The 22,063-nt window shown below is 42.9% G+C and overlaps 1 protein-coding gene across 2 annotated transcripts in view; it reads right to left on the reverse strand.

Annotated features, from left to right (window-relative positions):
- PDPR (pyruvate dehydrogenase phosphatase regulatory subunit) overlaps positions 1-22,063 on the reverse strand; it is a 136,517-nt gene that overhangs the window by 17,522 nt on the left and 96,932 nt on the right. For both annotated transcript variants that reach the window (XM_029608893.1, XM_029608895.1), the window contains 4 exons: positions 17,179-17,291; positions 16,040-16,134; positions 14,662-14,751; positions 3,403-3,585 (listed from right to left, as the gene is read on the reverse strand). In XM_029608893.1, the coding sequence (XP_029464753.1) occupies positions 3,403-3,585; positions 14,662-14,751; positions 16,040-16,134; positions 17,179-17,291 (481 nt within the window). The remainder of the gene's footprint in view (positions 1-3,402; positions 3,586-14,661; positions 14,752-16,039; positions 16,135-17,178; positions 17,292-22,063) is intronic.

Raw genomic sequence — 22,063 nt, forward strand, 5'->3', positions numbered from 1 at the left:
TGCCAGTAAAAGTTCTAGAAACTTTGACAAAAGTATTCCGTGACAGGGCTCCATCTGATGATGTCACCCATATATGAGGACTAACATCCTGCTGTCCTGGGAGAACATCTGTTACAGGTAAGCAGCTCTGCTTTCTCAACATCTGATTTATCAAGATGAACCAAGAAGGAGCCATCCTCCCCCTCTGGGGGAATTTCCCATCTTCCAATTCTCCTTCACTGACAGCATCTTCCATGACTCTTAAAACCATCCAAACAATCCTCTAAACTAGGGGCATCATTTTTTTATGTAGCTCCAATTATTTTTTTTCCCTGGATCTTCTCCTTCCCTTGGGAGTTTTTGCAAGCCTAGAAAACCCTGGAGCGGATCGTGGGTCTGAACTCTGCCCCATAGAGAAGGCCCCATTGCATGCACTAAATAAACTCTTTGGACATGGAAGCCCAGGCCAAAGAAGAAACTTCTAAGGATATGGTCAGAGACTGCACTTCCTTAATACTACGGTAGCTGCTCCACTATGTTCCTGCTTTGTGGCACTAATAAAGGAAGACCAACTCCCTTACAAACTTCCATGCTCCCAAAACACCTGCCAGTCCCACCACAGAACCCATCTCCCTGGTGAGAACAAGCTGCCTGGATGGCCCTGAGGACACAGCGCCTTGGCCCCCCTCCCCCCCCCCCACCACTGGAGCACAAAACACAGCTCCGATTTATCCCCTCTTCCTCACAAAACTGGCAAAGGTTTGCTTCCCCCACCATCTGTCTTCAGGTCCCACAGCTGCTGTAGAGCATGGCCTTCTTCCCACACTCTCCCGACGATGCCTTGTCCTCCCTGTACCGCTAAACTAAGCCGCTGCCATGGACAGAGAATTAAGAGAGGGAACCATACACATCCTGCTGCCCTTTGCCTACTGATACGTTCCAATCTCCCCTTCTCCTGCCTTTGTGCTACTGCCCTAGTTTTTGTCCTTTTTCTTAACTTTACTCTGCAGCACAAGCTGAGTTTTGTTTTTATAAAGTGGTGTTAAGAGGAAAAAGGGAGGAGAAAAGTAGGATGGGGGACACAGGCAATCTACTCTGGTAACCCCCTTGCTCAGGTCTGCTCCAGTGAGAGAGGGAGAACTCATTTTTCACCTCAGGGGCTGACTTTTTTTTAACTGCTGTTCTGATCTATGCCCAACTGAGGGAGGGAGAGCTACTCTTTCACTTCAGGAACTGCTTATCTAGCCTGACTAGACCTTAGCCTAAAGCACGGGATGCTCACCTACCATCTGCTGGAGACAGAGAATACTGGCAGGCTAAGGTCAGCACAGATGCCTATAAGAGGCAGTGGCAGTGAAATTAAGTCTGTCCCATTCGCTGGTGGGTGGGCATAACCTAAGGGTGGGTAATTCCAGTCCTCAAGGGCTGCAAACCAGTCAGGTTTTCAGGATAGCCTTAATAAATATGCATGAAATAGATCTGCATACAAATGAGGTAGAGTGCATGCAAATCTCTTATATGCAAATTCATTAGAAATATCCTGAAATCCCAACTGGTTTGTTGTCCTCGAGGACCGGAAATTACCCACCCCTGGCATTACTGACTTATCTGGGCTGGTCTGACTGAATGATGAGAAAAAGGCAGATTCAAACCTTGAAGGAAAAAAAAACAAACCACAAAACCTAGCAGAACTGCTGATAGAAATGCATCCAACGACCATGATGGATAAAAGCAACTGAGAGGAGTTGCAGTACTGCATCACGGGAATTTTTGGTGTATAAGCTATAAAAGCCTTTAGGTCTTTCTAGAGAGCTCTGGAAGAATCATAAGCTTGTATAAATACTCAAAAAAAGGTCCAGTAAATGCTAAACACTTGTGATAACAATAAACTTTAAAGTCTAGCTCAAATTCAAAGAGATTGTATGTGGTCAAACTGGGGAAACCTCATACGGCGCGCCAATACTAGGCTAAATGAAAATGCCTATATGGCTACTTGTTTTGAAACTCTAACTCCAACAATGTGGTTGTTAGAATGCATGTATAATCATTGGTAACCCCAGAAGGACAAGATGCTTAGTCGATTACTCCATTAGGCTATCTTGACAATCCAGTGCGAGTCCACTGTTGTGGGAGTCTGTGATGGTATACAAAAAAGAAGAATGTTATACCAATCAAAACTCAGTTATGACGCCAAGGTGCTGTATACGAAACTTCATGCGGTAAGTGTCACGATCCCGACAATGCAATGTTTCGAATGCGATTTCTTCCTCAGGGAATCACTCTTAAGCATGGAATGTACTTATGTATCTCGGCTGTAATAACACACTCGATAAATGATGGCAATGTGCTCCTTCATTCGAGTGCTGTACGTGCGCTGATGATGGAATGTTGGCTTTTTGCGGTCAGAGTGCTTCTTCTTGCGCGATTGCGATCTGTTTGTTTGCGATCTGCTCCTTGCGCATGAAGTTTCGTATACAGCACCTTGGCGTCATAACTGAGTTTTGATTGGTATAACATTCTTCTTTTTTGTATACCATCACAGACTCCCACAACAGTGGACTCGCACTGGATTGTCAAGATAGCCTAATGGAGTAATCGACTAAGCATCTTGTCCTTCTGGGGTTACCAATGATTATACATGCATTCTAACAACCACATTGTTGGAGTTAGAGTTTCAAAACAAGTAGCCATATAGGCATTTTCATTTAGCCTAGTATTGGCGCCGTATGAGGTTTCCCCAGTTTGACCACATACAATCTCTTTGAATTTGAGCTAGACTTTAAAGTTTAGAATCATAAGCTTAGCATTGAATGTAGTCAGGTGACCCACCTGGGAGAGACAGAGAACCTGCTTGTCTTCAGGACTTGTCTTCGCTCCTCTCACTTCCCTCAATCTCTCATTCTTTCCCATCTTCTTCCTTCCTCCCTCCCATTCACTTTGTTCTCCTGTTTGCAAATTCTCAACTTCGCTTTTCCACTGGTTGTGCCAGTGTCACAAAGCTCACTGTGCTGAGTAATGCAGTGCTGGCAGGGACTCCAAATTCTTGCAGTTTTCCATGAGAACATGTAGTTAGTGCCCATACAAGAGGGGGGGAGGGATGGTGGTAGCAAAAGCAAGTTTGTTGCAGTGACAGGCTTCAGGCTCTGGCAGCAAGTAGGTGATTCCATGGCAAAGCCCTGATTCTACAGCATTGCTTGATACCAGGTGTCCTGACTATAACATCAAGACAGGAACAATCTCACTCAATGATTACATGGGGGGGGGGGGGGGGGAGGGAGATGGTGCAGTGGATTAAGCATTAGTATTTTATCTCTGGACACCTGAGCTAAATACCATATTCAAGTCCCCAAAAGATAAGCAAGATCAATTTCAGTTTATTGAAATATACCCAGGCTCCAGAGGTCTTCCAGTCCTCCCTCTTACCTTATCCAGCTTCACTCGGAACTCCCGGCCACACTCCAGAGGAGTGGTGAAGGCGTCCAGATCCTGGCCCCAGAAAGCAAAAAACTTTTCAATTCGCAGGCTCCGCAAGGCATAGTATCCAGAATTGCGGATTCCATACTTTTGCCCCACACTCATCACCTCATTGTACACATGTAGGGCATACTGAAAAGATAGCAAAGGAAAGAGGAGAAAAAAAAAAAGCTTTACGTTTAGCGGCAAGCACAGTAAAATAAAAGCCTCACAAACTCTTATTTTACTCTTTCATTACGATTTTTTAAGTGTTTTTTATTTGATTTTTAATACAATTATGCTTCAAAAGATATCTCATGGCACAATAAATAAAATATAGCTTTTGCAAAGAACTTTTGTCTACATTGCTTTAAGGAGAATACAATAATATTTGTATAAATAAAACCCTTCTCAAACATTTTCTCTTCTAATGAAAAAACAGCCTCCATCACAATAATTTTGGGCCAGTCCCACTGAAGTGGAGACTATTAGGGTTTGAATCTCCTGTCTGGCAAGGACAATACACAGACAATATGCTGGAGCCCTGCCCAGAGTGGGGAAAGCAGAACACAGCATGAGTGAGCCTGCTGGTTCATAGGAAAAACTGCATAGAGCATCCCAAACCTGCCAAACAATGGCAAGGTCATTCAACTAATGCTCTGTCAGAAGTTGGACGGGAAAAATAAATTATAACCCAACCACAGGAAAAAAAAATACTTTAAATCTTGAAAAATAAAGGGCTCTATACCAACTGGGGGAAAGACAAGATGGCATCCTGAGCAGACACGTGTTTAAAAAAGGATTGGATAAGTTCTTGGAGGAGAAGTCCATTACCTGCTATTAAGTTCACTTAGAGAATAGCCACTGCCATTAGCAATGGTTACATGGAATAGGCTTAGTTTTTGGGTACTTGCCAGGTTCTCATGGCCTGGATTGGCCACTGTTGGAAACAGGATGCTGGGCTTGATGGACCCTTGGTCTGACCCAGTATGGCATTTTCTTATGTTCTTATGTTCTTATGTTCCTGAGCTTCCCTGAAAATTTCTTTTATTTTTCCCTCTTTCATGTGGGTAAGAGGAAGGGAGTTGTGCAGAGATTCCCTTCCATTGGAAGATCTCAGACAACTTATGCCAGACTTTGCACCGCATCTGCCAGTTTGGATTCCAGAGTCTGACTTGGCTAGCTTAGGGGCTGTCAGCCCATTGGTGGCGGAAGTTTCTCTCAGGCTCAAGGAGTGTTCAAATGCTGCAGCTCCCAGGTGATGCAGCCTGTGCAAAGGAAGGTACACTGGAAAGAAGAGAAAGTTTCGGTGCCTACACGTCATCAGTCAGCAATTCTCTGCTTCAGGCTGCAAGAGGAATGCAGCTGGTCAACGTGGAGATGTTCCAACTTCTGAGGGCCAGAAGGAAGCTTTGGACAGCATCTATTAAGACCTCAGCATTTTTTTTTTTTTTTAAGTTTTTGCAATACCAGGGAACACAGCTGTTCATCTGTGGAAGGTCGAGGACGCCATGTCAGGCCTTCAGGTCAGAACTTGTCTAGTTAAATAGTCTTCAGTTATCTTGGACAGTCTGTGGTCAGAATGGCGGTAATTTAGAAAACTGGTTTCTTCTCTTGCTGTTCTGACCTTAGATATTCATTCTAAAATGTTAAATCAAGATAATTGTTTGTCTGATTGCGAAAAGAAAGTATTTGGTTTGGAGGAATCAATGGCACAAGTTAAAGACATCCAATTCAAATATATAAAGATTTAAATTACTTTCTCAAGGAGAACTGAAAATCTGGAAAATTTTTCAAAGACTTTGAATTTGCATATTCATAAGTTTCCTAACACCCAGCTTCTTTCTCCTTCTGAGTTATTCAATACTTATATGAAAGAGGTTCTACAGATTCTTGATGAGGCCTTACCTCTAATTGCAAACCTTTCTACTTACAAGTTACTAAGAAGCAATCTGACAGAGGCACATCAGACATCTCAATTTGTTGATTTTCTTGAAGATAAGAGGAAGACTATTTCTTCTAGAGGTACCTTGCTGGTCACGTTTGTGTTCCTTCAAGATCGAAACCATATCCTGTGTTTGTTTTCCCATATGTAAGGCCCTTCAAATTGGCCTTACATATGCCCCCCCCCCCCCCCCCCCCCCCCGGGTGCCTGGAATCTAACCTATCCCCGTTAATCGCATGCATAGCCAAACACATCAATACAGACACTCCTGCCATTTTATTGGGGGACTTCAACCTCCATGTGGATGGGACGCCGCATTCCGCCAACTGTGACACATTTCTCAACACGCTTAACTTCATGGGGTTCAAACAAATCATCAATGAACCGACACACAAAGCAGGACACACGTTGGATCTAATCTTCATAAATGACAGCCTCTCTCCTTCCTCACACACAACATGTTCTACAATCCCTTGGTCGGATCATAAGCTGATCTCCACTACGTTGAAGAACCACCAACCCATCCACCCATAGACACAAAAAACTACGGTCCAATTCAGAAAACTGTGTAACCCGGACATCATTAGCGCTCACCTATTGTCAGAGTTAGACCAGCTCGACCTCTCGGACGCAGACTCGGCCGCATCCTCTTGGTCCAAAATCACTAAAAAAATAGCATACCTAACCTGCCCTTTAACCACCAAAGTCCACCAAACAAACAAAGACAACAGAAAACCTTGGTATACCCCTGATCTAAAAAACATCAAGCAAGAACTCAGACGCAGAGAACTCGTATGGCGAAAAAACCCGTCATAAATAAACCTGACAGCATTCAAATCTCTTATGCACCAAAACAGGATCTCCATCCTCCGCACAAAGAAGGATTTCTTTTCTCAGAAAATACACCACTTCATTTTCGACCCGAGAGCTCTATTATCTCTTGTCTCGTCCCTCACCAAACCATCCCCTACAACCATTCCGGATGAGCAAGCGGCAAACAAAGCCGCTGAACAAGCTACATTCTTCAAGGAAAAAATCTCAAACCTTATTGCGCCGCTTAAGGATAAGAAAGACCTTACTCCTACCTCCTACACCCCTCATCACAACCTCTATAAACCTGACTTCAAACATGGAAACCTTCGAGCCTACCTCCTCAGAGGTCGAAAACGTACTGAAGAAGATCAAACCAGCTTCACACCCATGGGACGCGATCCCTTCCAACCTTCTCATCGCCATCCCTGAAGCTATCGTGAAACCTATTGCAGAGATCATTAACTGCTCCCTATCACAAGGCCAAGTCCCTGACCCCTTTAAGCTTGCTATTCTATAACCTCTTCTGAAAAAAACAAATCTATCTCCAGACAACCCAGCCAATTTCCACCCTATAGCAAACCTTCCGTTCATCTCCAAAATCTTGGAAAGAATAGTAAATAAACAACCCTCAAATTCTTGGACTACAACAAAATCCTCTCTCCGTCACAGTTCGGCTTCTGCAAATCCCGAAATACAGAATCCCTAATTTCTTTAACCGACTCCATCCTTCTGAATCTCGACAAAAAACAACCATGTCTTCTAATTCTCCTCGACCTATCAGCGGCATTTGACACATTGAACCACACTATACTCATAGATCGACTATCGGTCATCAGCATCAAAGGTACCGCCCTTAGCTAGTTCAGATTGTTCCTTCAAAACAGATTCTATAAGGTTAAAATCAATAATAAAGATTCACACCCCGTCAGCTCTACCTTGGGAGTCCCACAAGGATCCTCATTATCTCCAACTCTTTTCAACATATATTTGCTCCCGCTTTGCCAGCTCCTTTCCAAACTAAATCTAACTCATTACTTATACGCAGATGACGTCCAAATTCTCATACCGATTACTGACTCGCTAGATAAAACACTGGATTTCTGGAACACCTGCCTTCAATCCATAAACAACCTTCTTACAAGCCTCAATTTGATTCTGAATACTAACAAGACAGAGCTTGTCCTCGTCACCCAAGACGGAAATGATCCAGAGACCAACACACACCCCTCAATTCAACCAGTTTTCTCCCCACAAGTCAGAAACCTAGGAGTCATCATGGATAACAATCTGAACCTCAAAAGTTTCATCAATAACACCACAAAGGATTGCTTTTTTAAACTTCAAGTCTTAAAACGACTGAGACCCCTTCCTCCACTTCCAGGACTACCGCACAGTTCTCCAGGCAATCATTTTTTCAAAAATCGATTACTGCAATTCACTCCTCCTCAGCCTCCCTTCCAACACCATCAAACCTTTACAGATGCTGCAGAACGCAACAGCAAGAATTCTGACCAAGACCAACAGAAGAGACCATATTACTCCCATTCTGCGGAATCTCCACTGGCTCCCAATCAAATTCAGAATTTTATACAAAACTCTAACGATCATTCACAAAGCCATTCACATCACACCACTGGAACTCAAGATCCCACTTCGGCCACGAATACCCTCTAGACCGGTGAGATCAGCGTATAGAGACACCCTCCATGCCCCCCTCATCAAAACATCAGTAAGAAAGAGAGTGCTTTCCACATCTGGACCAACTCAATGGAACTCTCTCCCGCCAGATCTCCGGCTCGAAAGATGCACGATTATATTTAAAAAAAAGACTCAAAACCTGGCTGTTCACCCAAGCCTTCTCTTGCTCAGACGAACAGTAGAGTCTTTTTATACCTCAGAGTCAGTTATGCTGCTCGCCACTAGAACAACATCTCTAGCTTTCTGTTCTTTATGCAGACGATCTCTTCCAGTTATCCCCATGTTAAACCATGTTACTTGATCCAAGTTTGCTCATCCTTGTTTTAATGTAATGCATTCTTTTGCACAGGTTTTTGTTATAATGTAAACCGAAGTGATTTGTAACTTGTTACAAGAATATCGGTATATAAGAGTCCTAAATAAATAAATTATAAGGATGTTTTATTTAAGGCACAGAAACTTGGGATTTTTCCAGACCTTGCCAAAGAGACAAGACCATAGATGGAGATTCCTGGCCATGAGACCACCAGTCTTATCCTTGGATGCCACCTGTGTTGTCAGACACTCTTGTAAATGCCTGGTTGTTATAGATGCTACAAGATACTTATTTTATGAACCTATTCAGCTGAGGAACTTCTTAGATGCTAGAAGTAATATTACTCCTTAGCTTCCCCAGTACTTTAGCAAGCATTTTATATTAGAATGATAGATATCTGCTCAGTTGTACTACTCTTATCTTTATTTTCTTTACATTATTTATATAGTCTTCGCCCTAGGCTTGTTTTCTTCCCCCCCCCCCCCTTTTATATAGTGGTCTAATTAAGCTTATACAACTTTGTATTTTATTTGCAATTCTTCATTTTATCATCGACAATTTGCATAGTGTTGTTTTTTCTTTCAAATATGATAAATATATTTTATTGAGTTTAAGAATAATCAAATACAAGTAATAAAAAGCAAATCTTGAAAAATATAGATCTATAGTCAGAGAGAACACCACATACAAAAATCAAAGTTCATGAGTAGCAATCAGATTTAAAAAAAAACCCAACAAAACAAAAAACATAAAAAAAAGAAACCATTTTTTCATAATAGAGCTGTTTACATACTTCAGATTGGTTTCCATGAATCCTGGGCCATTTTCAAATCACTGCCATTTGAATCAGATAAGAACATAAGAAGTTGCCATACTGGGTCAGACTGAGGGCCCATCAAGTCAGCATCCTGTTTTCACCAGTGGCCAATCCAGGATACAAGTACCTGGCAAGTACCCAAACTTTAACTAGATCCCGTGCTAAAATTGCAGTGGCTATTCCCAAAGTCAACTTCACTAATAGCAGTTTATGGACTACTCCTCCAGGAACTTGTCCAAATCTTTCCTAAACTCAGCTAAGCTAACTGCTTTAACCACATCCTCTAGCAATGAATTCCAGAGCTTAATTGTACATTGATTGAAAAAGAATCTTCTCCAATACAGATATAGTCTGGAGATTCAAGGAAACTTCTTTCTACATGATGAACCAAGTCTGAACCACTGGGCAAAACATTTCAACTCACTTCTAAATCTCCCCATCAACATGTCTAGGAAGGCTTGGAAGGACATCACTCAAAGAACAATACTGGTAGAGCTGAATAGACTACCATCTTTGCATGTGGTCAGTAAAGCAATCCAGCCAGATTTCACCAGGGTATTCCTCAGAACTAGATGGCATATCACTGAAATTTTCCAACAAGTGGAGATTACATGCTTCCAAAAAGCTTACATAATTCTTCAAGTGTATTTGGAAGCACTGCTCTGAGCCCCAGGATTTCAAAAATGAATTAATCATTAATCTGCATAAGAGGAAGGGTGACAAAAACAGCTACAACAACCACCGTGGGATTTCTCCTCTGTCGACTAGCAGAAAAATGTTGGCAAGCGTAATTCTCAATAGAACAAGGGAGCAAATCATAGACAGCACCTTGCCAGAAGCGGTGAGGATTTAGACCCGGCCAAGGGATGACAGACATGGTGTTCATGTCCATGCAGATTCAGGAAAAGTGTTTAAGCAAAATCAAGATCTATAGTCTTTAGACACCCGACAAAGGACTTCAGTACAATTAACTGCAATAGCCTGTTGGCAATCTTCCAGAAATTTGGCTAGTCAGAGAAATTTTCATCAGGACATCTTTCCACAAATGGATGTTGGCCAAGGCACAGGAATATGGTGAATCCTCTGATCCTTTTTTAGTCTCAAATGGCACAAAACAACGCTGTGTCTGGCCAACACCCTTCCTTATGGTCTTTTGCGTGATGTTCCTGTATGCCTTTTAGAACACAGAACAGGAAGCTTACATATAGTCATGATCAGATGATGGGTTTGTTCAATCTGAGATGTTTACAGGCTCACTCTAAGGTGTTGAAATCAATGGTCAGGAACATGCTTGCAGATGACTATGCACTAGTAGCCCACTCCAGGTAATCAGACTAGATATTTCAAGCATTTCAGATATTTTAAGCTATGCAAGTTTAAGGTCCTAGTTTAAGAGTCCAAATTGTATCACCCCTGCTTGTAGCAGTGAGAGTTTGATGATTTTGCTTTGATAGTTATTTAAAATTATTTGTCGAACGAAGAGAGAAAATTTTCTCTCAATTCAAGGGGCTATTAATTCATTACTACATCAGCATACCAAAAAGAGTCTCCTATATTATCAACATAAATTGTTTCAGTTTGGGAGCAAACCTGGAAAACTGATGGCCAACCTGATAAGAACACAAAGAGCCCCTCGCCATATCACGACAATACGGTCCGCCTCATGACATCCCCACTATATTAGACACCATTCTTAGTTTCTACTCAAGCCTATACAAACTGATGGGACCCTCAGATTTGAGAGACCTTTTATGAACAACTTAATCTCCCGTATTTAACCCCAGATCAGCAAAATTGGTTGAACCGCCCAATCACTGAGCTAGAGGTTAGGAAGGCAATCCAGCAGGCGAAGCGATACAAGACTCCGGGCCCGGATGGATATACTGCTGAGTTTTACAAGAGTCTCAGATTCTCTACCTACCCCGCTGACCCTCACTTTTAATGCCCTAATTACGGCAGGCTCTTATCCACTGCATGTGAACGTAGCCCATATCACGCTTATACCAAAACCAGGGAAGGGCCACTTACTTCCAGAGTCTTATAGACCAATTTCTTTACTTAATGTAGACCAAAAACTATTAGAAAAATTTTGGCTGATCGTTTGGCGGTCTTGTTGCCTTCTTTAATCTGGCCAGGTCAAGTGGGGTTTGTGCGGCAAAGATACGCACTCACCAACATTAGATGAGTCCTGACTGCCATGGCCTTATGCAACCAGGGAAAGGAACCAGACATTGTGGTTAGCTTCGACACGGAGAAAGCATTCGATAGGGTGGAATGGGGATCTCTCTTCCATATATTATGCTCAATGGGATTCGTGGGCTTTTTTCAGGCAGCCATCCACCTTTTATATAGTGACCCGAAGGTAATTAAAGTGGCTAATCGAAGTCAATTGGAAGTTCTGTCCATCCGCAGGGGCACTAGACAAGGCTGCCCGCTTTCCCCTCTCCTTTTTCTCTTGCAGTTGGAGCCCCTCCGCCTGGCCATCCAAACAGCCCGAACCATAAAAGGGGTTCGATTTCAAACAGAAACCTTTAAATATGCAGCCTTCTCCAATGACATCCTGGTATTTTTTTTTTTAACAAATCCAAGGTAGTCACTGGGCTCCCTTCTGCAATTATTTCAGGAATTTGGGAACTTTTCCAGCTTTAAACTCAACCCAGGGAAGACCGAAGCTTTGGCCTTTCCTGTCACTCTGCTGGATCAATGGGGAGGAACCCCTTTCCTTAGGTGTGGGCCAATTCAAGGATTAAATATTTGGGAATCTCTCTTTCTACCCAACTATCTAAATTATATGACTTGAATATCTCTCCCCTGCTACATTACTCCATAGAGCGATTGAAGTCATGACAACCCCTCCCTATTTCGCTGGCAGGCCGTATCAATCTATTTAAGATGATGATCCTCCCTATATGGCTCTACCTATTTCAAAGTCTACCTCTCAGACTCGCACAGAGATTTGGTCGGATTGGAACAGGGCTTGCGTAAATTTATTTGGAGGGGTAAGAAATCCAGGATACCGTTCGCAACTTGCAAGACCGGTGGGGCAAAGGAGGATTGAGCATACCGGATCTGAGGATTTACAACCTGGCCAATAACTTAGGAATAGTCAGGGATTGGCTCCTAGATGAATCCTCTCCTATAAATATCCTAGCAGAAAAATCATTAGTTGCCCCATTAGACTTGAGATTCGCGTTGCAGACAACCAAGGACAAACTTCCTTTTTCCCCTATGACAAGGGTGGATAAAATCAGTAATTGGGTCACTGTACGGAGATCCAAATAACTAAGGAGAGGCTTTAGAGTATGTATAAAGCACAATTTGTAATATCAGGATTGTACTAATGCACTAAAATGTGGTCGAAAAGAAAGAGGGGTCCATGTGTACACCCTGTCCAGATAATAGTGAGATAAGAATGTAGGGAGAGAACTCCACCTCGCAGCCTTGCAGATCTCCTACATGGGAACTGCTCACAAGTGGGCCATCGACATTGCCATGGCTCTAACAGAATAAGCCTTGACATGACCCTCAAGAAGCAGTCCCACCTGGGCAAAACAGAAGGAGATGCAATCTGCTAGCCAACTGGATAGTGTCTGTTTGGTAAAGCAACTCCCAACCTATTGCTATCAAAAGAAATAAAATGTTGGGTGGACTGTTTATGGCCTTCTGTCCGCTTCAGATAGAAGGCTAAGGCTTGTCTGCAGTCCAAACTGTGTAGTGCTCATTCGCCTTGGTGTGAATGGGGCCTGGGAAAGAAAGTTGGCAGGACGATTGACTGGTTAAGATGGAAGTCCGTCAATACCTTAGGCAGGAACTTAGGGTGCATGCGCAAGAGCACCCTGTCATGATAAAATTTAATATAAATTGTATAAGTCACTAAGGCCTGGAGCTCGCTGAACCTGCATGCTGAAGTGACCGCCACCAAAAATATGATCTTCCAGATCAGGTGCTTCAGGTTACAGATGTGCAGCGGCTCAAAAGGAGTTTTCAATCAGCTGAGCTAGTACCACGTTGAGGTCGCAAGACAATGAGAGGCTTCAACTGAAGCAGGCCCTGCATAAACATACAACTATAGGCTGTACAGAGATCAGCGTATCATTTACACCATGGTGGTGTGTGCCAACTGCACTCAGATGGACCCTAATGGAGTTGGTTTTTAAGCCAATCTCAGAAAGGTGTAGAGTTCTGTACTATGTTTAGAACCACAGGTCTTCACAACTCTTTCTGTACTCCAGACACTTTCTTGGAGGCTGGGGTTTTCTGTTTCTATGCAAAGCTTTATAAAAAAAATCCCACAGCTAACACCATATGTGGGACTGAGCAGTGATTCCCAGAGGTCTGGAGACAAAACTAGTCTGACTCCAGCCTTTCTTAAAACAGTATATCTTTATTCACAGCTTCAATCACATACACAACAGTAGACTGCCTTTACCTTCATACAGTATACTCTCTCTACTCACAGTTTGTACTGCTTCCCCTAGTATTCATACAGCTTCATCTCAGTTCAGTGTTGTTATAGGAACTGCCTTCCTCCTGGAGACCTGGGCCTGGTCTGGGTATCCCCACTTGGATCCCTGCTCTTATTCTCCAATCTCTGATTACACCCTCTGAACTCCACCTGTGCCGCAGGACCCTGCCCATAGAGCATACTCTCCCTAAGGTATTTAAGGTGGACCAGGAGTCTAGCCTGGTCCTGCACAGGTAAACAGGGGAACACTAGGGGCAGTGCCTCACACAGACATTTAAATATCTCCAAGATATCAGTACATAGGAGGTGGGCCTCTTTCAATGAAAAGGAGGCTCTGGAACAAGAGTTCATAGGATAAGGATGAAAGGTAGTAGACTTAGGAGTAATCTAAAGAAATATTTCTTTACAGAAAGAATAGTGGATGCATTGGACAGCCTCCCAGTGGTGATGGTGAAAACAAGGTCACTATCTGAATTCAAGAAAACAATGGATAAGCACAAGGGATTTCTGAAGGACTGGTAGGGACTTTAAAACTGAGCAATTGGTGTGGATGGACAGATTAGATAGAAATGTGATGGCAGAAAGAGACCATAGGGGCTGCAGGCTGGGGGTGTAAGATTGGGATACTTGAGTCTGAGGGGAGGGGGCTGTTAAGATTATGGGGATGGCCTGAGTGGTTTATAAAAGGGCTCTGACCATTTTTAGTCACTGAATGCAGGCATCTCAGGTGAGAGCAGGCTCCAGGCTGTTGCCAGGGCTCTCTTGGCTCCAATGTAGCAGCAGCACAACTGAACTCGTGTGGTCAAAACCTCAGCTGTGGTCTGAATGAATTTACTTTCAGCCTGGCGGGCTGCTCTGTGACACTCAGACATGAACTGAGGCTTTGTTTACCTGCAGTGTGCCGTGGGATCTGGAAGAACACGTGTTTAGGACAGGAGAAGGGTATTTTGGAAGAACTTGGATAAACAGGTTAGGTTCCCCTGTCAGGTCATCTACTAAAATTATAGTTTTTATTATTCCACTTGATTGAATGCGTCTTAGGTGTTTGACTCTATCTTGACATCATTTCCTGTTGGCTGGGATGGAGGCCAGAATAGTCAAACTACCTAAATTACATAAATTTTTTTTTTTTTTTTTTATCAGCCTAGTTGTATTTAACGCAATTTCTCTCTCACCTCGATGGGGATGTACAGCATGAAGCCAGGCTCTCCAGTATGTGTCATACTCATCACCCGGATCCCATTAGCATACCCCACACTCATTTCCTGCAGGGAAGAGAGAGACAATCACTCATTGAAACAAGCACTGAAATGATCATGCTCACTAAACAAGGGAGTGTGTGTTTATACATTGATACAAGGGGGGATGGAGGAAGGGGAATCTGTCAGTTACTTTGGCACTCAACCTTTGTTTCTCGCTGAGGAGTTTAAAAGGACCATTCAAATGTGTTTTTAAGACATTATGTGAGTCCCTTTTCCCTCTAAAAAAGCTGAGGGAAAAGAGGAGTTTGGGATGTACCTACTGGTTTTTAAATTTACTTAAGAGATTTTATTTTTTTGCCAATGTTCAGCACTGCTACTAACTCCTGATGGCATGAATATGCTTTTACAAGGCACCTTCCTTCTGACATAAGGGATCGAAGCATGGCTTGTTTACAGTGATCACAAATTGGATTCAATTGTGTTTAGATGAACAAATAACTTTAGCATATCAGGTCCAGCCTCCTTTCAAGTTCACCAGAACTCCTTCAGGAAGTAAACCGGGGTGGCCAACTCAGAGAGCCACAAGCAGACCTGGTTTTCAGGATATCCACTAGATTTGCATGCACTGCCTCCACTGTATGTAAATTTAATCTCCTGCATATTCATTGTGCATATCCTGAAAATATGGACTGATTGCGGCTCTCAAGGTCCAGGGCTGGCCACCCTAGGACTAAATGAATGGAAAACAAGATTCTAAAACCTTATACATCACTTCATATAGGCTCTCTCTTTACATATTTAAAAATAGAATCAATTTTGAGACAGCCCATTGTTCTTGCAAGTCCATGAGTATATTTTCAAAGGAAAATCCCACATGGAAATTTCCTTTTGAAAAATCTTGCCAATGGTACCCACATACAATTGTGTCTGCTTTTCAGCACAAATGTACCTGCGGCAAGTATCCAGAGGGCTTTCAAAATGAACTTCCCCTCCCCTGACCTCCCTCCACCCCTTTTTGGGCACAGATACAAATACCTGCAATCTGACCAGCACAGGTTCTTTTACTCACAAAGTGGGAGGGGGGGGGGGAGGGACACTAGCTGGTAATTTTTAGCAGGGCTTTCCCAGGGGTAAACAAATCCTCTGTTGCCTCAAATACCAACATAGATTCTGAACCCTCCTAGGACAGGGAAATACCTACAGTACCTGAATGTAACTCGTCAAGAGCTAAATGCACAATAAAAAAACACACAACTCAAACACCATTTTACAGTGGTCTTGATTCCATAATCAGAGCATTGTAAAACTACCACCACAGGTTAAAAATGCTCATTTAATACAGTACACCTACTTTGCAAAAGAGAGATGGGAAGTGGTCAGGGGTCATTGGGGTATAAGATAACTCGGAGAGAACATCCATGGCACGTGGACCAATCAGATTGAGAGCTGAAAAGAGGAAAAATATTTCTGATTATAAATTGAGTGATTAAAAGCACTGCATTGGAAGGGTTTTCTCCTCCAATGTACACAAAGATTTCATTTTCCATATAATTTAGCTACTATATGATTGATCCAGTCCAATTTTATATGCAAGAGATATCTAACTTACCTATATCGTGTGTGATATATGCAATACATTCATGGTCTATCTGGCAAGTGAGATAAATCCAATATCTATCCAATGTGTGAAACTGCCAATTAGAGTCGTAGAATGTAATCTGGTATTTTGCATAGATGGCTACACTGAAAACAGATTCCTAGATACCTGTCCATTTTACAAAGGAATTATTTTGTACTAGACGACCTGCTTCAAAATAAAGGAATTCAAAATAAATTCTCTAAGCTGTATACAATTTGCTTCTGAAGTTTCATGTAGTCCCCATTTTGTAGCATCATTCAGCAAATACCCAGTTTTACCACTGAGTAAAGATTACCTTCCTCTGAAGGTGGCAAAACCTATTTCTTAACATGAAAGGATGCACCCCGATTCTTTTTACCTTAGGTGCATAGTTCATTAACATATTTGTATATGGGGTAACCAACTTCAGCCCTCAAGAGCCACAAACAGGTTTGGCTTTCAGGATATCCATAATGAATACTCATGACAGATCTGCATGCACTACCTTCATTGTATGCAAATCTCTCTCATGCACGTTCATTATGGATATCCTGAAAACCAAGCCTGTTTGTGGCTCTTAAGAACCAGAGTTGACCACCCCTGGTATAGCATAAGTAAAACATTCCTCAAACACCTAACATCTAAATAGCCCCACCTACAGTAAACAGCCTGTTTGATCAATCTTTCAACCTATGTAAGCCCTTTGCTGGCTTACTGGCCTTTGTTTATACTTCTAACATTTGGGCTTTCTTTTTGTGAACAGCTGCCCCAAAACTGAACTCAGCACTCCACAGTGCGATAGGTTTGTGCTCTTAATTTTCTGCTGCTCAGATCCTCCCACTCGTTATCTCAGTCTTGTGCTGGTGTCTTACCAGTGTACTTCCAGGTCACATCCTCCAGAAAGAGATCACTGTCATTGGGCATGTGTTTCTTCAGCCAGGCCCAGCACTGGACCTGCTGGTCAGTGGGAGAAATCATAAAAAAACTGGAAAATAAAACAGCGAGGAAAAAAATGTAACAGAGAGAAAACACATTTTCTGAGCCAATCAGGCTATAACCAGAGGGTTGAGAGTAGAAAACAGTCTGCTCCCATTCAAATACTGCAAATGCTGTCTGTTTCACAAAATCCAATGACAGCTGCAAGAGCAATTTGTAATTCTCACTACAAGCAGCAGCAAATGTTAGAATTGCCTCATATGCCGCCAATCACTGCTTCCCCTTCCCATATATTCCAAAGACCATTCTGATAACAGTGGGCTTCTGAGCTGGTTGAGCGCTCACCCACTGGGGGGGGGGGGGGGGGGAGGGCTAGGCCCCACTTTGGGCTTGGTAGGCCGCGGTGGCGCCATCTTGCGCACGTCTTTGTGTGCCGTATTGCCCTCCATAGAACATCTGTACACGCAGTATGTTGGTTCTGCGCACATGCCACGCACATAACATCGCACGCATACATACGTTCCGAGCCCAGTGCCTACCATTTTTCAAAATTGTGCTGGCTGGTCCTTTGCCCCATCACATGATAGGGGAAAGAACTAGCTGGCACCATTTTAAAAAAAGGAGGCCACCAGGCCCAGAGTAATTTTTAAATTTGGGATAAAATATCATGGCTTAATAAATGAGCACCTTAGATTGTAAGCCCTCTGGAGATAGGGAAATATCTACAGTATCTGAATGTAGTCTGCTTTGAAGTATCACAAAAGGCGGAATATGAATAAAACAGCGAGGATACGGCTATCCCACAATTTTTGGTAATAATCAGTACTTATGTCCCAACACTATTCGTATCTGAAGAAATAAAGAATCAGTTCTACAGTCAGCTAACATTTTAAGAAATATACCCCAAAATGCTAAAATCTTAGAGGTCTACATCAAAAGGCATTTAGACAAATAACTTACTAGTTATCTAACTAAATGTATATTTGGGCATTTATGCAGCTAAAGTTTAATCAGACATCTTTCTCTGCAGGCTGAATTCTACTATGCAAATAGGCATGGCAGGCTGCTAAAAGGAGTTTGGTAGACCAAGGCCAGGTCTGTCCCACAGGCCAAACTTTGGGCACCACTGCTCTAGACCATGTCATCACTCATTGCAATGACCCGAGTTGTATTCACATCATCAGGACTGTACAAGGTGCTGAATGCTCCATGGATCATCAGCTTATCCATACTAAACCGACATAACAGATATACCAAGTATCCAAATGATCATTACTATAAACTCCAAAGGGAATGAGAAACTAGCATATGAGCTGTCATTTTTAATGCAAGATCACTGGAAAAAATAGTACACCCTTTTAGAAAGCAGTTTAAGTGAAAATAATATTTTGTACCTCAGCTGATGTGAACCTCTTTGATAAGAAAATTAATTCCATGCTGGGTCAGACCACAGGTCCATCGAGTTCAGTATCCTTTCTCAGATAGTGATTGGCCACTGTTGGAAACAGGATGCTGGGCTTGATAGACCCTTGGTCTGACCCAGTATGGCACATTCTTAATATGTTTGCACCGGCCCTGGACAGAAATTTCATTTTGGTCCACAAATTCACTTACCTGCCTCAAAGAAACTTCCCTGAAAGGCACAGAGTGTAGAAACTCTACACGTCAACAGGCAGCATAGGAGAGCCCCGGCCTGGTCAGACTAAATTAAAGGAAAATAAATTATCAGGTAAGTAGTCATGTCACCTTCCTTTTCATCCAGTCAGAGCAGGCCACACCAGTGGTATGGACCCAAGCTACTTCCTCATAGGGCAGGATGCTGCAAAGGCAGCCTCCTCTTGAACTCTGAAGTCCAAACAGTAATGCTGAGAAAAGATATACAAAGACGACTATATCGCCGCTTCACAAACCTCTAAGGAGAGACCAAGCACAAAGCTGCCCAAAAAAACACAGCCTGTTCTTAACAGATCTCCAAAGGAGAGACCTAATGCCCAAGAAGCAGACTGCGTGCTTGTGGAATGAACTCTACCTTCTTCAGTCCCAAATGTTTGAGACAGCAAAAAACTGCTGCAATTACCTCCTTAATTCAGAGAACCATTGTAGGCCTAAAGGCTGCCACACACTCCCACATTCACAGTCATACAGCTCAAGATATAAACACTGTCTGAAAAGGACAGTAATCCTAAGAGAATTTAAAGGTACCATCCCACATTCAAGGGAAGGAGGAGCGTGCAGTCTTCCAGCTCCGCCTGCTCAAGGACAACCAAAAACTGACAGATCGAAAATCCAAAATGACCTTCAGAAGGAGAACGCAACTCCTCTCCCCAAGAGAGCGCTTATAATTCAGACTCCCTGCGAGATGAACAGCAATAACTAAGAAGGTTGTCTCTTATGTGAGCAGGTTTCAAAATAGCCTTAAGGCGGAGCAGACTGCAGTCTTGCAAGAATAAGGGAACTAAATTCAGGTCCCAAGGTAGAACTGGAATCCAGAGCAGAGGCCCAATATGCCTAACACTCCTCAAGAACCAAGAGACATCCGGATGAGAAGATAGCGATCAACTGCCAATACAACTCCCATAGGAAAATATCTGCTCCTGTAACTTAACAAATCCTCAGAGAGGTCTTCCTACCAAATTGCAAAACCAAGGAACCAGGTGGGACACCAGGGAAACACAGATACCCAGAGCACCAACCCTCACAAACTTCAAACCCACACATAAGCTAAGTAGAGAATCGCCTAGCTATCAGTAGCACAGCCAACATACAGGCCAATTCCGTAAAAAGTGCGGGAGAGCACCCACTCTCCCGACGCGCGCCCAGGCACCTCTCCTGAGTGCATGATTCTCTATTCAAATTAGGTGTCGCGCTAATAAGGAGGTGATAGGGACAACAGCGTGTACCTAGTGCCTTCTTATTAATGGTAGAGCTGGCTGTCAGCGGGTCTGACAACAGACACTATTTTACCGGCGTCCGTTTTCGAACATGCTGACAGCCACGGGTTAGGAAAATGGACGCTGGTAAAACTGAGCATCTGTTTTTCTAACCCGCTCACCGGCGATTAGAATTTTTAATTTTAGGTTCCTCAGACTTAATATCACTATGATATTAAGTCAGAGTGTACAGAAAAGCAGTTTTTTCTGCTATTAGTTTTCGGGGGGTTGGCTGTGCGTTTTCAAGGCGCTATTACTCCTTACATTATAAGGGGTAATAAGAGTGCTTCAAAAACGAGCATCCAAACGGGTGTTAAACAGTGCGCTCAGCTGAGTGCACTGAACTGTATTGGCCTGATAGTCTGGGAAAAAAATGTCTTCACTCGTTTAAGGGCCAACAACTCCTCATGAAACATCAGACAGCATACTCTGGAGATTTACCTACTCTAAGTATGCTGATTGCTCTGGTTTGGCCCAGATAGCCAATCATGATCAAGAAGAAATACACATAATATTCTTTTCATAGGTACTCCAGAATCAGAGCATTGAAAGTGGCTGAACTTGTGTTGCACTACTGGCTGCAAAATCTGTGCACCACAATATTCTGGCAGACACTCTCAGATTTCACTACATGACCAACTGATCAAAGGCCCTTGCATCTAAGGTAATTCATTCAAATACTGTCCATACCTGCCACATGAGAAGCTGACAAGGTCTGCAACATTATTTTTGCCAAAGAGAGAAGGATGCTCTTCCCTAAAGAGACTAAAGGACTTCAATTTCCTCCTGGACTTTTATGTAAGCTTACCACCATAACCTTGGACAACACTGAGGAGCAAACCGAAAGAGAGCAGCAGAATCATCCTAGTCTCCAAATGACAGATAGCACAAATACTTCCCCAAGGGTCTGTTGACTCTGAGTAAACAGCTCTTGCAATGTGCTCCCCAGGCCACAAACTAACATCTGCCATCCGTATAAAATCTGGCCAGGGAATCAGGTACACTCCCTGTTTAAATGCTTGCTGCCCAAGCACCATTGCCAACTCTGTCTCTATTAATTCTGAATCTCACTGAATATTCCTGGGACTGGGAGTTCCATTTATAAAGCAAAGTCCTTGATGAGGACGTAAACAGACCTTAACCAAAGGTATCTTTATCCAAGACTGCTGCCATGGAACTGGAGCCAGAACGCCACCTACGGGTTCCTTGGCATTTTACTTCTAAACTTGTTCCGTTATACGTACTTGACCCAACTTCTTAATGAACTAAGATCCCATGTAAATTCAGAGATTAAGATGGCTGAATATTGCTCTAGAGAAAAGGAACTGACAATCCTTCTCAAGTCCAGCCACAAATGGAACATGTGTTGAGAAGCAGGCATGCTCTCCAGAAGGCCTTCTCTCTTACCAGTCAATTGTCCAGATAAGGGTGTACCAAAATTCTTCCTTGCGCAGCATTGCTGCCACCACCAGCAACACTTTCAAAGGGTTATCGGGCCGTTGCCAACCAAGGGATAGAACCTGCAACTGGAAAGAAATCTCCAGCCACAAATCTCAGGAAGCGCCAATGATCCATCTGGATTAGAATACAAAGATAAACCTCTGTATGACCCAAAAAAGGATACTCCCAAAGCATCCTTCCAGATGCAGAATACCTCCGAGAAGACTTTGACTTTCTTCATGTTCAGGACGGAATGAATCATCCTACCTCTCCTGTGACTATCTTCTCAGTTCCTGAGTGACATCAGGGAGACCCTATAAGATGTTGAAAGCAAGATGAGCAAATTCCAGAACGTAATAAAGATGCAACATTCCCAGAAGCCATTACTCTCTCATAAGTTGGGCTCATCTCAGAAAAAAGAACAGAGACTGAACTCCCCAGATTTCCTCAC

The sequence above is a fragment of the Rhinatrema bivittatum genome, chromosome 7 (genome assembly GCF_901001135.1).
Source record: "Rhinatrema bivittatum chromosome 7, aRhiBiv1.1, whole genome shotgun sequence".
NCBI lineage: Eukaryota > Metazoa > Chordata > Amphibia > Gymnophiona > Rhinatrematidae > Rhinatrema > Rhinatrema bivittatum.